At 49.1% G+C, this 15,951-nt stretch overlaps 1 protein-coding gene across 6 annotated transcripts in view; it reads left to right on the top strand.

Moving 5' to 3' along the window:
• PRDM2 (PR/SET domain 2) overlaps window positions 1-2,758 on the top strand; it is a 110,075-nt gene extending 107,317 nt beyond the window's left edge. For all 6 annotated transcript variants that reach the window (XM_072975345.1, XM_072975347.1, XM_072975344.1 and 3 more), the window contains one exon: window positions 803-2,758. Coding sequence is in view for 2 of the 6 variants with exons in the window: in XM_072975347.1 (XP_072831448.1) it covers window positions 803-828 (26 nt within the window). In the remaining 4 variants the exon portion in view is untranslated. The remainder of the gene's footprint in view (window positions 1-802) is intronic.
• Window positions 2,759-15,951: the final 13,193 nt, after the last annotated feature.

Here is a 15,951-nt window from a genome sequence, read left to right as displayed (position 1 = left end):
CCGGCCGCCACGGTGGTCTCGAGTATTAGCATGAAGTTAAGGGGTAACAGTGTAACGCCTTTGGAAGGCTGTCAGCCAGTCTCGGCTGGAGCCGCACAGGTGCCTTCCCCAGGGCCCAGCAGCTACACTGCTAGGGATCCTCTCAGCAGAAACGTGTTCTCGTGTGCACCAGAGGACACATCTGGAATGTTCCTGTGTGATACATGCACACCCTACTGCCCAGCACCTCCACTTGGCATAAACATGTGCACGTGTGCACCGTAGTGGCATCTGGACATACATTAGAACGTCCTAGCAGTGTGACTCACGATGGCCCCAAGCTGGGAACCACCCAGTTGTGCACTGGCAGAGGACTAGGCCAACGACAGTGGCCCGACCCTGTGCTGGAATCCGATAGCAGGGGGCCCGAAAGAACTACAGCCTCACACTTGGAAAAGGTGAATCTCACAAGCACGTTACGCAGAGGAAGTCAGACACAAAAGGATGTGTACTAATTGGTTCCATTTATTTAAGTTAAGAAATGGGTGTAACCCATCTATGGTCAGGAGCGTGGTCACTCTGGGGGTGAGGAGGGTGGTTACCCTAGAAGGGGCCCGGCCGGGGCTAACGGGAGGCTGGTCTCGCTGTTTCTCGAGTTGGGGGCCAGGCACGCAGGTGTGTTCACTAACAGTGCATCAATCCGTACCTTTCCAGGTGGGTTGTATGCTTCCAAAATTAGTTTAATTAGAGAAATGAAGCCAGATCTTGCTTGAAGGCCCTGAATATGCCACTGTCATTATTTTTCTGTTCTGTTTCTCCCCAGCACCTGAAGTGACCTGGAAGCAGTGAAGCCAAAGGGACTGGCCTTCCGCCCCGGAGGGAGCGCCGACCTATTCCAGATCCATGAGCCTGCAAGAGGGCGGGAGAGAGCGTGTGTGTGTGCGTGTGTGCGTGCGCGTGCACGTGTGTGGTATGCGGACGAGGGCCCTGGGCCCCGGGGAGGCAGGGAGGCAGCTGACTCCACCCCGTGCATGACACTTGGGTGCCGCCCCGGGACTGTGTTCTGCAGCTCAGCCTTCCTGCTGGGATGGGGCCCCTCCTACTATGCAATTTTTCAAGAGCTCCTTGATCCTGCTTTTTTTTTTTTTTTTGCTTCTCCAGTTGTCTTCTGCCTCAGCGGGGACCTGGGCCTGGGCCTGGCCCCGGGGTCAGCTCTAGCCCTGCCAGGGAAGGCCTTTGGAGGAGGCCAAGTTCCCCTTCCAGCCAGCCCTGCCCCCGCCTTCCCTCGCCCCCAGCGTCTCTGGGAACCCTTAGCGTGTAGACACATTGGAGCCTTGCTGACCATCCCCCCTTGGCCCACGCACTTGGAAAACTGCCGTCTTTGCCTAAGCAATCTGAGCCACTGGCTCCTGAGTGTTCTCCAGATTTGCCATTCTCGGCAGTCCCCAGCCTCTGGGAGCAAGTCCTCAACTCCATTTATAGATCAGGCTCCTTCCTCCTGTGGGAGAGGCCGGGGCTGGGATGCTGTGGGGGCCAGGGGGAGAGCTCCCCATGTGCTTCTTTGCCTCGCTTGGAGGGACCATCAACACCTTTAGTATCGGAGCTTCTCAGATTGGCTGAAAAGGGAAACAAACTAACAAAACTTGGGAAATGAAAAATAAATGGGAGGATTCAAAAGCCTAGGCGGGGAGAGAAAGTGATTTCCAGAGGCCGTCCATCACCTGCCAGGGAGCGATGGAGTTGGCTCCATACCTGGTGGAACAGTCCATGTCTCGGAGAAACGGGTGAGCTGAGCTAGGAGTTTGGACCCAGTTCAGTGAGGGTCTTGGGTTTTGTGCCTTTGGGGCAGGCCCCAGACAAGGATGTCTGAGACCTCTTTGGCGCAGTTTTCTCGGCCCCATTTTCAGTGGGGCTACATACATCAGACTGAAAGTGGAAGGAGGGGGCTCTGAAGACTGCACACGAGTGGTCATGCAAAAAACAAACAAAAAAAGGGACTTTTTTTCAGGGCTACTATGGTTGATCTTGCAACTCTGTAAATATGTACGTAGACACTTTTAAAAGCACGTATTTATGTCCCTGACTGTAAATGCCCCCTTTTTAAAGTTTTATAACTTGTGTTATTTAATTAATCAGTCGATTGGCTGCAGTGTGGGGTCTGATAACGGTCCCGGACAGAGAAAGGTCTCATGAGATCCTCACATGGGCAGAAGAATGCTGACTGGTGGCCCGCGTCACAGGTCTCCTGTTTCCCACCCAGCTAAAAACCGTGGTGTGTCTTAAAGTCTCACAAACTGGACTCCTCCGGCCCGCTCCTCAAATGAACCCTCACAAGCATGAAACCCCGTGGCTGTTCCTTGTCCCAATGATACGCTCTCGCCCCGTCAGCATCGACACTTGTGACCTGCACCCCGGCCTCTCAACTCATGAGGGCTTTCCTTTTCAGCAGCGAGGAAGGCCCACGAACCCAAAGCCTGGAAAGTCACCGGATTCAGCCAGTGGCGAATTCTGGACAATGCGGTGGGGGGCCCGGGGGACACTCATTTTTTTTTTGCATGTGTGAACGTGCTGGTCGGCCTCCGACACTCTCAGACTGTCAGGAATACCATCATGAATGTTCCCATCAGGAAAAGAGTTGGGTGGGTTTTATTTTTAAAGAGCGGTGTCTCCCGGTCAGTGATGGTCTTGGAGCATGGGTCTGGATTGGGGAAGAGGAAAGTTCTATGTCTGCCATGTGAAGAAGATGGACAATAAAAGTGTGGAGCGCGGTGGTGAGGAACATTTTGGTTTCCGGGTTTTGTGTCTTCTGTTTCGGTGTCTGTGGGGTGCGGGGGGAGGATTCCCGAAGGCTTCATTCCACAGGTTTCCGGGAAGCTCACTGTGGAAAGATCCTAGCTGCTGAGCAAGGTCACTCTGCCTCCAAGCCACTCTCCCACCTGTCAGCCAGTGAATTAAGCCACTTCGCTGAGGCCTGAAGGGCCTCCTGTGTGATTCCAGATAAATTCTTTCCTTTAAACAGCTTCACTGAGATCGAATTCAGATACTGTACAGTTTACCCACATAGGTGTACAAATCACTAGTTTTTAGTACATTCAGAGAGTTGTGCAGCCATCACTGTGGTCAATTTCAGAACATTTTCAGTCACCCCCAAAAGAAACCCAAACCCATTAGCAGTCACTTCTGATTTCTCCCTGGGCACTTGGATCTCGGCAACCACAGATCTGCCTTCTCTCCCTGCAGATTTACCTATTCTGGACATTTCATATAAATAGGATCATACAAAATGTGGTCTTTTGTGACTGCCTTCTTACACTCTGCATAACATCGTCAGCCTTATCCAGGTGGTGGCGTGTATCAGCACTGCTTTCCTTTGTACGGCCAAATCTCACATTGTATGGATAGACCACATTTTATTCATCCATTCTTCAGCGGATGGACTTTTGGGCTGTTTCCACTTTTTGGTTGTTAAGAGTGCTGCTGTGAACATTCCTATAAATGGTTTTGTGTGGGTATAATTTTTTTTTTTAAAGTATAGTGCCGGAAGGGAATTGGTGGGTCATATGGTAAATCTATTATTTAACATTTTGAGGAACTGACAAACTGTTCTCCAAAGGGGCTACTTTACATGCCCACCAGCTGGATCTGGGGATTCCAGTTTCTCCACATTCTCACCAGCACTTGTCATTTGTCTTTTTAGTTTTCACCATCCTTGTGGGTGTGAATACAAATAAATTCTTTTGAAGGACTAACCATCTGTGGGATCACACGTCCTAGCAAAGTTAGATATCAGGGACTTAAGAAGATGAGGATGAGAACAGGTGAATTTTGATGGGAGGTGAGAGAGAAACGCCTTCTTGGGCTTGGGGGTGGGTAGATGGGAGGAGGTCCACAAATGGTCTTTGCCCACATCCAAATATTGCAGAGGGGTAGGGGGAGGAGCCCAAAGTTCTGCCTTTTCACTGAAACACTTCATCTAAAAAGCTGTGATGTTACCGAGTCCAAACTCGTTCTGCTCGCCACATGACAGGCCAATAAATCGGGAGATGAGGTGTTGGGGCAAGGAATAGTGACTTTATTTGGAAAGCTGGCAGACTGAGAAGATGGCAGACTAATGTCTTGGAGAACCATCTTCCTCAAGTCAGAATTCAGGCTCCTTTAATACTAAAAAGGGGAGGGGTGGGGTTGCTTGTTTCCAACTTCCTGGTGTAGGAATTTGTTCTTGTCGCTGTCCATGTGGGTCAGGTCATGGTGCCCCTGTAAAACCTCTAACAAAACAAATGTTACTTTCTATTCTGCAACTTGTTGTCCTTATGTAAGTACAAAAGTGTTAATATCCTTAAAGGTCAGAGCCTTGAGAATAGGCTGTCCTGTATATTTCAGGCTAAAAGCAACATTCCTTTACACAAGGCACAGAGCTAGCAAGACTAAGCCTAGAAAACAGGGCACGGGGTTAAAGCCAAAGAGACAGATCTCATATGGAGTCAGAGTTGCTCTTTTCTGCTATAATATTAGAGTTCTGCAGAGACACAGAACCAAAAGGAGATAATTAATTATGGGAATTGACTCATGGGATTCTGGAGCTTAGGAAGTCCCATGAACTGCCATCTGTAAGCTGGAGACCCAGGAAAGCTGGTGTTGTAATTTATTCTGAGTCTAAAACCTGAGGACCAGGGGAGCAGATAGTGTGAATCCCAGTCCAAGGGCAAGGTGAGATGTCCCAGTGAGTCAGGACCAAAGGGTGACTTCTAACTTCCTCTGCTTTTGATTCTATTCAGACACTCAGTGGACTGCGTGAGCCCACTTACACTGGGGAGCGTGACCTACAATACTGAGTTCAAGGATTCAGCTGCTTATCTCAACTGGAAACACCCTCACAGACACACCCAGGAACAATGTCGAATCCGGGCACCTCACGGCTCACTCAAACTGACACAAAGTAACCCTCACACGATTTTCCACTCTCTGGAGGAAACTTATCTAGAAAGCAAACAGCAGAACCTCCTGGTGAGGGAAGTCCGTGCATCAGCCTCATCAACCCTGGCTGACCCCGGTCTAGGTCTGCAGAGATTAATCTCCCATGGGCCAGGCTACAGATGGACTCACAGTGGTGGTGTTGGGGGTGGGGGTGAGGTGTCATTTTGGGAAATGAGACGGGCTGGTGCAGAGCCCAACCTTGAGTGCTTTGAGAGCATGGAGGTGGGAGCCCTCATCCAACCTGGGGCATTAGGGAGGGCTTCCTGGAGGAGGAGGATTCTTATAGATCCTGACAGTTCTCCTCACCTGAGCTCCATAACAGCGTCCATGAATGGACTATTTTTCAGCTCCATCGCATTCCCTCACATGCATGATTCCGTCTTTTAAAAAACTTTTTTTTGGGGGTAGAGGTAATTAGGTATTTATTTACTTATTTGGAGGTACTGGGGATTGAACCCAGGACCCTGATGCATGCTGAGCATGTGCTCTACCCTCCCCAACCCCATTTCATTCTTTTAAAAAGCCTTGAGGTGGACGGGGCAGGTCTAATGTCTCATCCTACCGATGGAGCTCTGAGAGCAGGCGACTCACCTAGGTCATGCTGGTTCAATGTCAGCCGGGACCTGAGCCAGTCCCTTGACTCCAAGGCCAGGGCTGTCACTAGCAGGCACCATTTACCGAGCACTGCGACATGCCAGACGTGCCCTGCGCGTTCCCTCTCCTGTTACAGAAGCCCAACTGCATGGTGCCTCCACAGCTGGTTCACAGATAAAGAAACCACCTCAGACACGTTAAGCAGTTTGTCCAGGGTCGCACAGCTGGCAGGAATTAGACGCAGGCCTTTCAGGCCCAGCGTCCACTGTTCCCCGCTCTCCCATCCTGCCCCTCATTGCTCCTTCTTCTGCCACCAGATTGGTTCCTCCTGCTCTCAAGACGCCTGCAGATGGAAACGTCACTGCTGAGGTCAGTCCCCACCCCCAGGACGCAGCAATCAGCTGCCAGGCTTTTGCCCCCTCTCGGACGCGTGGCCGCGGGTACATGGGTTTAGAAGCACAGGCTCAGAGGTCACCAGGCCTGGGTGAAACCCAGCCCTGCTCCTTACTGGCCGTGTGGCCCCGGGGTGGTCACTGACCTCAGTTTGTGTCAGGGATGATCACAGTACCCACCTTCTATGTTCTTTTTCTGTTCTTTTCCATTATGGTTTATTACAGGATATTGAGTATTCCCTGCACCTTCCTATGTTCTGAGTATAAATCTGCTACCACTGTGTCTCCTTAAGATAACTTAACTAACTCGCCTCTGGGATCACCGAGCTGACTGTTAAATGAGATTCTCAGTGTCCACCTCCGCATCTGCTGAATTAGAATCCCCCCGTGGGGTGGGGATGGGCCTCCTGTCTTGGCAACAAATTCAAGTTCAATGCCTCCGAGACTGAGGACTAAGGTCATAGCAGGGACTGAAAATAAGCACCCCCAGCCTCAGCCGGACCACGAGTCAGGCGCCACAGGGTGTCTCGAGTTGCATTAACCAGCGTCTCTGGTCAGGTCCTCGAGCATCGAGTTGTGCCTGGCGCTTGGTCACTGCTGGGAGAGGGGAGACCCGCCCCAGAAAGGAACTCCTTCCGGGAGCTTCGCAGATCCTGTTGAAACTGCCTGACCGCCTGTGGCCTGTGTCGGGGGAGAGAAACAGGAGGAGAGCGGTGCAGGGATCAGGGAGCGGGAAACAGGGAGTCCCACAGCCGCACAAGTGAATGAGAACCGTTTGAATTCCAGGACAGGTGAGACTGAGCCCAGCGGGGATTGCGGTGAAGGCTCTGGCGAGGGCTGGAGTTAAGCACGCCGCCGAGGGACCAGGCCTGGAAGTGGGTCCACCCAGGAACCAGGCTGCGGGGCTCCCTGCTGACCAAACACAGGATGCGCTCCCAGGAGGTGGGAGCCGCCTAGGAGGACCCCAGCTGCCCTGAGGCGGCGATACTGACATTCGCCAGCAGAGGGGGCCCTCCTCGCGCGGCGGCGGGGTGCCAGGTGCGGCCGCTCAAGGCTGATTCAGGTCTTCAGGAGCCGCGAGGCCGCGGAGCCGCCGGGCCGGCCCAGAGGGTGCGACGCAGATTCCTCAGCTCCCTGCCCCGGAAAGGGAGGCCTGGCATCCCCCTCGGGGCGAGGGGAAGGCAGAGGAGCAGCGGCCCGGGTGGGGCGTCCAGCTCCCTCGGGCCCGCCGGCTGCTGCGGGCGGAAGTCCACCAGGCCAGGGGTCTAGCTGCTTCAGAATGTTCCAGCAGCTCTGCCTTCCCGCCGCTCGGCCGAGAAGCTGACGCGCAGCGGCCGGACCTGTGCTCCGAGAGGACGCGCGGGCCCGCCGCGCCCCTGACCCACCCGGGCTGGCGGCGGGCGCAGGGCGCGCCCAGCCCGGTGCGAAAGGGACCCTGCAGCCTGGAGCGCAGGGTAAGTGCGCCTCTTCTCCTGAACTGCCCTCCTCCTGCGGCTGCGGGCAGGTAGCCGGCAGGTTTGCTGCGAGGCGGGAGGAGGTTACTTCCCGCCACTGCCTTCCACGCGGGGCCTGGGGGAAGGGGGCACTTGCACAAATCTAAGAATGAGGGTCTCCAGCCTAAACGCGTTGCCTGCCTCCCCCTAGCCCTGCCCTGGTGGCCTGTGATGCTGTGTGTTTCCTGGGCTGTGTGCACATCCCTGAATCTGGTTCCATCCCTCTAAAAACCCTCCAAGGATTTCTCGTGCCCCTGGAATAAAACCCAACTCCCTTTTCTGGTTTCCCACCCTGCACACCACCCTCCTCCTCCCTGTCCTGTCTGTTCCAGCCATAGCAATTGTCTTTCTGCCCCTGGACTCTGCCAGGTCTCTCCTGCCACAGGGCCTTTGCATGAACAAATCTTTTTGCCTGCAGTGGTTTTCCCTCCAGTAGCCACATGGCTGTCAGCCTAAATGACTCTCCTCAGCTTCCTTTCCTGACAACTCAGTTGCTTGGCCTTGTTGACTTTTTCCCCTATCTCTCCAATATCAGCTCCGTGGGAGCAGAGGGACCTTACCTGCCCACCTCCTTGTTGGTTACGCCATCCAGCACCCAGGAGGCCCTGAGGATTCCCTGTGGGCTGCATTGAGAGGCATGCCTGGGGTGACGTCCTCAGAGGAGCCCTTGCCGCTGTGTGAAAACGGCAGGTTTGCAGCCTCCAAGCTGGATGGAAGCAACATGCTGCCTAGTTCTGCTCCTGCGCAGGGGTCTCCCTCTGGCCGGGGAAGGTGGGGGGAGTAAGGGGGGGTTTCTTTTAAATGAAACTGTTTCAGAGGTAGGGTTTCCAGATAAGACCCAGCATGTCCAGTTACATTTTTTTTGGAAGGGGAGGTTGTTAGGTTTATTTTTTTAAATAACATTTTTTATTGATTTATAATCATTTTACAATGTTGTGTCAAATTCCAGTGTTCAGCACAATTTTTCAGTCATGCATGGACATATACACACTCATTGTCACATTTTTTTCTCTGTGAGCTACCATAAGATTTTGTGTATATTTCCCTGTGCTATACAGTATAATCTCGTCTATCTATTCTACAGTTTTGAAATCCCAGTCTATCCCTTCCCACCCTCCACCCCCCTGGCAACCATAAGTCTATATTCTATGTCTGTGAGTCTATTTCTGTCCTGTATTTACACTTTGTTTTTTGTTTGTTTGTTTTGTTTTTTAGATTACACATATGAGCGATCTCATATGGTATTTTTCTTTCTCTTTATGGCTTACTTCACTTAGAATGACATTCTCCAGGAGCATCCATGTTGCTGCAAATGGCATTATGTTGTCGGTTTTTATGGCTGAGTAGTATTCCATTGTATAAATATACCACAACTTCTGTATCCAGTCATCTGTTGATGGACATTTAGGCTGTTACCATGTCTTGGCTATTGTAAATAGTGCTGCTATGAACATTGGGGTGCAGGTGTCATCCTGAAGTAGGGTTCCTTCTGGATATAAGCCCAGGAGTGGGATTCCTGGGTCCTATGGTAAGTCTATTCCTAGTCGTTTGAGGAATCTTCACACTGTTTTCCCCAGTGGCTGCACCAAACTGCATTCCCACCAGCAGTGTAGGAGGGTTCCCCTTTCTCCACAGCCTCTCCAGCATTTGTCATTTGTGGATTTTTGAAATATTTTTTTAATGGAGGTACTAGGGGTTGAACCCAGGACCTTTTGAATGCTAAGATGCACTCTACTTCTGAGCGATACCCCCCTCCCTGCCCAGTAACATTTGAACTTCAGATAAACAAGGGGTGATTTTTAAAGTCTAACCATGTCCCAAATATTGCACAGGACAAACTTGTACTAAAAAAAAATTGGTTTTTTAAAATTATTTGTTGTTGATCTGAAATGAAAATGTAGCTCTATTTTCCTTTGTTAAACCTGGCTAAGCCCCTCCGGGATGCCCTTCTCTTCCGGGACATCTTGCCGGGGTTCCTGCTGGTCACTCAGCAGGCCCGTCAGCCAGCCCTGGCCCTCAGCCCAGCCACTGGAGCTGCGGCTCCTGCTGCTCTCAGTGACAGCTCAAGCCTTGCATGCGAAGGTCACCAAATGTCAAGTGGGGCCCTGAGGACTCTAAAGAGTGCGTAAGTGGCTCTCAACGCCTGCCAACAGCTTTGGGGTTGTGGCTCTGACCTTGGCTTGATGTATAAGATTAAACAATTTAAAAAGCCATCTTGCCTTTCTTGCCATCTAATGTATAAGATTCCTTGACAGACGAGCAAGCAAGCAGAGAAGTCTGGGCATCGGCTGGCAGGATGTTGCCCAATGCCGTCATTCCTGGGCAAGAAGGGGCTCCTACAGCTGCAGGCCCTCTGCCCCTTCCCCGGGCAAGGCGGGGTGGGCCCTTCCAAACCAGCTGTTGCGTGGTCCACATCTGCTCCATCTTGCCTAAGTGCAGTTAGGTGATGCTGGCGGGGGCAAGGTGCAGAGAGAGGGATGGCAGAGAGGGGAGTGGCTCTCCCAGATGCTCACTGTGGGGCCCAGGAAAGGGCAGCCTGCACTGGGCACCAACCGTCCCTCCTGGGACTTCTTAGGCCTGTCTCCCTCAGCCCTGAGGCGTGGGGCGGATGCTTGGGTGATTCCTTAAACACCAAATTTTTAATTTTTTGATTAGAAAAGGTACAGGGTAGTAACTTGAGAAAAGCCGAGAAAATCCCAAGAAATCCCCAGTCACTGATGGACTCTTTAGTGCATAATCCTTCAGGTTTTTATATAAACAGATATTAGCTCACTGACTGGGCCGCCAACCTGCTGTGTGACCTTGAGAAGTTATTGAATCTCTCTGTGCCTCAGTTTCCTCATCTGTAAATAGAAATGATCATAGTCCAAGGAGGAGAGAGCTGATATTGCAGGAAATTGGCCTGAGGCTTGGCTTTATTAACCTCATTAAACAGCCCCTCCACTGTGCAGTCCCCTACTACGTACGCATCAGTCAGAATGGGCTATTTGTGCTTCGGTAACAAATAAACCCTTTGTGGCTGATGACAAGGGGTTATTTCTTGTCTCCACTGCGTGTTGACCATGGATTGGCTTTTCCTGTGTTTGCTGACTCCTGGGTCAGCATGGAGACAGAACAGCTGTTATTTTTTATTATTAATTATTTTAACTTACTGTGGCACAAAACACAGATGCAAAGGAAGAAATCATACAAGACAAATGTGTAGCTTGGTGAATTATATAAAGTAAATCCCCTCCTAACTAGCACCCAGGACAGGAACAGAGCTTTGCCAGTCACCCAGCCCCAGCCCCAGCCGCCTTCTTTCCCTCCAGAAGTAACCACCGTCCTGCCCTTCGTGGGGATTGCTTCCTTGTTTGTTTTGGTTTGGTTTTAGTTAAACTTTTTATCTGAGGATTGACTGTAGATTCACTTGGAGTTGTAAGAAGACAATGCAGAGATCCCGGGTACCCTTTGCCCAGTTGCCCCACCGGTAACTGTGGTGCAGGAGTTACACAGCCCGGGGGCTGCTGCTGACGCGGTTGGGATACAGAGCGTTTCCATCACCGCAGAGAGGCCCTCAGGTCGCCCTGGTGTAGCCACTCCAGCCTCCCTCCCTCCCCGTGCCTCCTCGGACTCCTGACCACCACTCATCTGCTCTCCGTCTCTGTCTTTGTCATTTCAAGAATGTTCTATCCATGGAGTCGGACAGTGGGTAGCCTTCTGGGACTGGCTTTCTTCACTCAGCCTAGTTCTCTGGAGGGTCAGCCAGGGTGTTGGGTGTATCAATTGTTTGCTCCCTTTTAGTGCCAAGCAGGGCCCCCCGGGTGCCCGTGTCACTGTTTGCTGAACCATCCGCTCACAGGGACGGGCATCTGGATTCTCCCCAGCCTAGGACCGTGGTGAGTAACGCCGGACACCCTCGTGTATGTGCGTGGGTTATCTATGTGAACGCCTCCGGGATGAGCTCTCGGGAGAGCGGTTGCTGAGTCTGTACGCCTCCTTTTGTTCTCTTTTTAAGAAACTGCCAAACTGTTTTCCAAAGTGGTTGGACTATTTTATGTTCCCCAGTGTATGAGTGACCCACTAGCCCTCGGCTGTACGTGCTGTTGTCACTGTTAATTTTGGCCGTGGTGGTTTTTTCAGTTTGTGTTTCCCCAGTGGTTCTTGATGCAGACCTTTCCGCGTGCTTATCTGCCGCCTGCGTGTCCTGTCTGGTGACATGTCTGCTCTTGCCTTTTGCCCGCGTTCTAACTGGATTGTTTGCTTTTTGCTGTTGAGTTTCTAGAGTTCTTTATAACCTCTAGACTGTAGTCCTTTGTTAAATTTGTATTTGCAAATACTGCCTTCTAGCCCACAGCTTGTCTTTTTGTCCTTTTTACAGGGGTTTTCACAAAGCAAAAGTTTTAAATTTTAATGAAGTCCAGTTTACCAGTTCATCCTTGTATGGATCATGCTTTTGGTGTCAAATCTAATGACTCTTGGCCCTGCATCCCCCAGAATTTCTCCTGTTTTCCTTTTTTCAATTTTAATTTTTTTCCTTCCAGTTTTATTGTGATAAGTTGACACACAGCACTGTGTACTTTCAAGGCGTAGGGCATGATGATTTGACTTACATACACCGTGAAATGAGGACCACAGTAAGTTCGGTGAATGTACATTATCTCAGAGAGATACAAAGTAAAACCTTCTTGTGTGTGTGATGGGGACTCCTTGGATTCACTCTCTTCACACTTTCATACGTAACACGTGGCAGTGTTGTACACGACGTCCCTGGTACTTCTTTATCTTAGAACTGGGAGCCTGTACATTTCGACCCCTTTCACCCAGTTCCTTCTCTCCCCACCTCCTGCCTCTGGTAACCACGAATCCAATCTCTTTTTCTGTAAGTCTGTTTTTGAGGTATAACTGACCTACAGCTCTGTTAGTTTCTGGTGTGCAACATAGAGATTCAGTATTTCTATGTGTTATAAAATGGTCACCATGATGAGTTTCGTTCACATCTGTCACCATACAAAGATATTACATTATTATTGACTATTAAAACATTTTTATTTTTTTCTTTACTCAGAGTTTCATAGTTTTGTGTTTTACTTTAAAGCTGGTCGTCCATTTTGAATTAATTCTTGTATGTTGTGTGAGGCTTGGGTTCAAAGGTCTTTCCCCCTCCTTTCGCTACCCACTTACCACAGCATCCTTGTTAAAAAGGCTGTGATTTCTGCCATTGAATGCCTTCTGCATCTTATCAGAAGTCAGCGGGGCGTACGGGAGAGTGAGCCTATGCCTGGATTCTCTGTTCTGTTCCACTGACCTGCGTGTCGTCTTCTTCCTGCCCTCCAGGGGCGATGCAGCATCGCACAGTCTTGATTCATGGTAACTGTCCTACACGTTTTGAAAGCAGGTGGATGAATTCGTCCAGCTTTACTCTTTTTTTTTCCCCCGTAATTGTTTAGCTATTATAGTAGCTTTGCCTATACATATAATGTTAGAATTTGAGAATACTCTTGTCTAGAGCTACAAAAAACCTTGCTGGGACTTTAATGGGAGTTGTGTTAGACCTATGTGTCAATCTGGGAGAACTGACATTTTTGCTGTGTCGGATCTTCCCATCATGACCATACTTCTCTCCATTTATTTAGATGTTCTTTGATTTCTCTTGTCTGTGCTGTGAAGTTTCCAGCCTACAAGCCCTGAACATGCATTGTTAGATTCTACCTAAACATGTTATGCTTTGAATGACTGTAAAGAGCACTGTATATTTAGCTTTGATGTTCCTGTGTTCCTTGCAAGTACAAGAAATACAACATTTACACACAAGTCCGTTGTATCTTGTGATTGGCGAGCTCACTATTCGCTCTAAGAGTTTTTGGTAGTTTCCTTGTGATTTCCTATGTAGGCAATCATGCCATCTGCAGGTAGGGACCATTTTATTCCTTCTTTTCTTATGTGTAAGCTTCTAACTCATTTTCTTGTGTAAAATTGGTGTTCATTCTTCTTTAAATACTTGGTATCATTTTCACGTGAAACCACCTGTGCCTAGAGATTTCTTTTTTCCAGGAGTTCTTGGGTGACGAATTCGATTTCCTCAGTAGTCACAGGATTAGTCATGTGATCTATTGCATAGTGGGTGAGTTGCGGTAATTTGTGTTTTTAGATGAAAGGAAACAATTTCTTAAAGTTGTCCAGTGTCTGTGTGTACAGTTGTCCCTCATAGCCCTGTATTAATCCTTTTCACCCCCCGTTTCATTCCTGACACTGTCTCTGTTTTTCCCTTGCCCATCTTGCTGGAAGTTTGTCAATTTTCTCAGTCTTTTTGAAGAACCAGCCCTTTCTTCTGTTGGCTTTCCATGTTGGTTTTCTTTTTTTCTTTCATTGATTTCTGGTCTGTGGTGTCTCCTTCCTCTGCTTTCACTCCTGGTTTATTTTGCTCTTCTTTTTCTAGGTTCTTGAGCTGGAAACTTAGATTATTGACTGGAGACTTTTGCATTTGGCGCTGTAAGTTTCCCTCTCAGTGATGGCTGTGCCCCAGAGGTTTCAACACATTTTATTTTCGTTTTCTTTCAGTTCGGTGGGTTTTTGATTTCTCTTGAGGCTTCCTCCTTGACCCATGAGTTGTTCAGAAATGTGTTGCTTAGTTTCCAAGTCCTTGAATTCTCGTGTTATCGCCTGTGAGCAATTTCTAGTTTGAATCCATTTGGTCAGAGAACACACTCCGTGTGATTTAAATTCTTTTCCAAGTGTTAAGGTTTATTTTTTCCCAGTTTGACTGATGTGTAACATCGTGTTAGTTTTAGGTGTACAACATGGTGGTTTTACATATGTATGATTTTTAATACACACACGTGTGTGGATATGTGGGTGTATCTACATGTGGCAGATCATATATTGCAGAATGATGACCACGGTGTAGTTAACAGTCATCACCTCACATAGTGATACACTTTTGTCTTGGGATGAGAACTTTTAAGATTTATTCTCTCCTTAACTTTCAAATATATGATATAATATTATTAACTATAGTCCCCACACTGTACATCCTCAAAACTTATTTATCTTGTAAGTGGAAGTTTGTACCTTTTGACCACCATCACCCATTTTGCCCACCCCCCACCCCCACCTCTGGCAACAACCAGTCTGTTCTCTGTGTCTGTGAGTCTGGCTTTTTACAGATTCCACATGTGAGATCATATAGTATTTGTCTCTCTGTCTGACTTGCTTCACTTCGGACAGTGCCCTCGAGGTTCATCCATGTTGCCACAAGTGGCAATTTCCTTTTTTTAAACTGCTAAATACATTGTGTTCTATGTCTGATATATTCCATTGTGTATTTACCACATTTTCATCCACCAGGAGACACCTAGGTTGTTTCCACCTCTTGGCTGTTGGGAATAAGGCTGCTGTGAACGTGGGGGTGCTGGTAGCTTTTCAAGATAGTAATTTTGTTTCCTTTTGACAAACACCCAGAGCTGGAGTTGCTGCATCACATAGTAGTTCTAGTTTTAATTTATTGAGGAACCTCCGTACTGTTTTCATAGCGTCTACACCCATTTCTATCCCAACAACAGTGCACAAGGGTTCCCTTTGCTCCACATCTTTGCCGGCACTTGGTATCTCTTGTCTTTTCGGTAACAGCCATGCTGACAGGTGTGGGGGGATACCTCTTTGGGGGTTTTGGTTGCATTTCCCTGGTGATTAGTGATGGGAGCGCCCTGTTGCTTGATGCTATCCTGACTTTTATTTTTATTTTTTTTCTCTCAGAGGTTTGTAGGCTCCTCTCTCCATCCCTGATGTCCAGAAAGCTCCCGGTGTGACTAGGCGTTCCTCACTTGCTATACTTGGTGGGTACTCTGTTGGGAGTTGAAACTTTCCTATTTTAAAAAACATATTACAAAAAATAAATATTTGTTTTCTCTTTCCAGAACTTCTGCTGTTTCGATGTTTAGCTTCTGGATTGAGCGCCTAGTTTCTTTTTATAAAAGAGTTTTGATCTTCATTCTTTGGGGCTACATTTTGGTGAGACTTTATTAGTACCACTGGTCTTTTGCTTGTTTTAACTTTAGACATTTAAAATTCTTACGAGCTATCAACTTTTTCTGTTTCTTTGTATAAGTATCCCATAATTTCGTAGGCACAAAATTCTCTCTCATTCGCATGTTTTGCAGGTGTCCATGATGCACTGTCTGACTGTTTCTACAGAACTTCTGTCTCGAGCCTTTATTTAGACACGGTGTCGTGTTTGTCTGTTCCAGGCACTGTTCTGAAGAGCTCTACCACATGTTCACTGACGTAGTCCCTCACCCAGGAGGTGGGTGTTGTGAGTGACCTGACGTTGCTGGTCCAGGTCCCACTGCTGGGATTTGAACCCAGGCCTTTGGCTGCAGAGCCCACGATGTCTAGGGAGTGGCTGCTTCCCTCCAGGACCGGCTGGTCCTGAGCGGCCCTGTCACACTTGGGTGAGGCCCGGCCCCTGGCCGGAAGCTCTGTGTGCGGGGAGGTGGGGGTCTGCTCGTCGACTTGCTGGCCTCCACGTGGCGTTGGGAAGG

Source organism: Vicugna pacos, chromosome 13, assembly GCF_048564905.1.
Source record: "Vicugna pacos chromosome 13, VicPac4, whole genome shotgun sequence".
NCBI classification, from domain to species: domain Eukaryota; kingdom Metazoa; phylum Chordata; class Mammalia; order Artiodactyla; family Camelidae; genus Vicugna; species Vicugna pacos.
The sequence above is the reverse complement of the archived record's forward strand: the minus strand, read 5'-3'. Positions and strand labels throughout refer to the sequence as shown.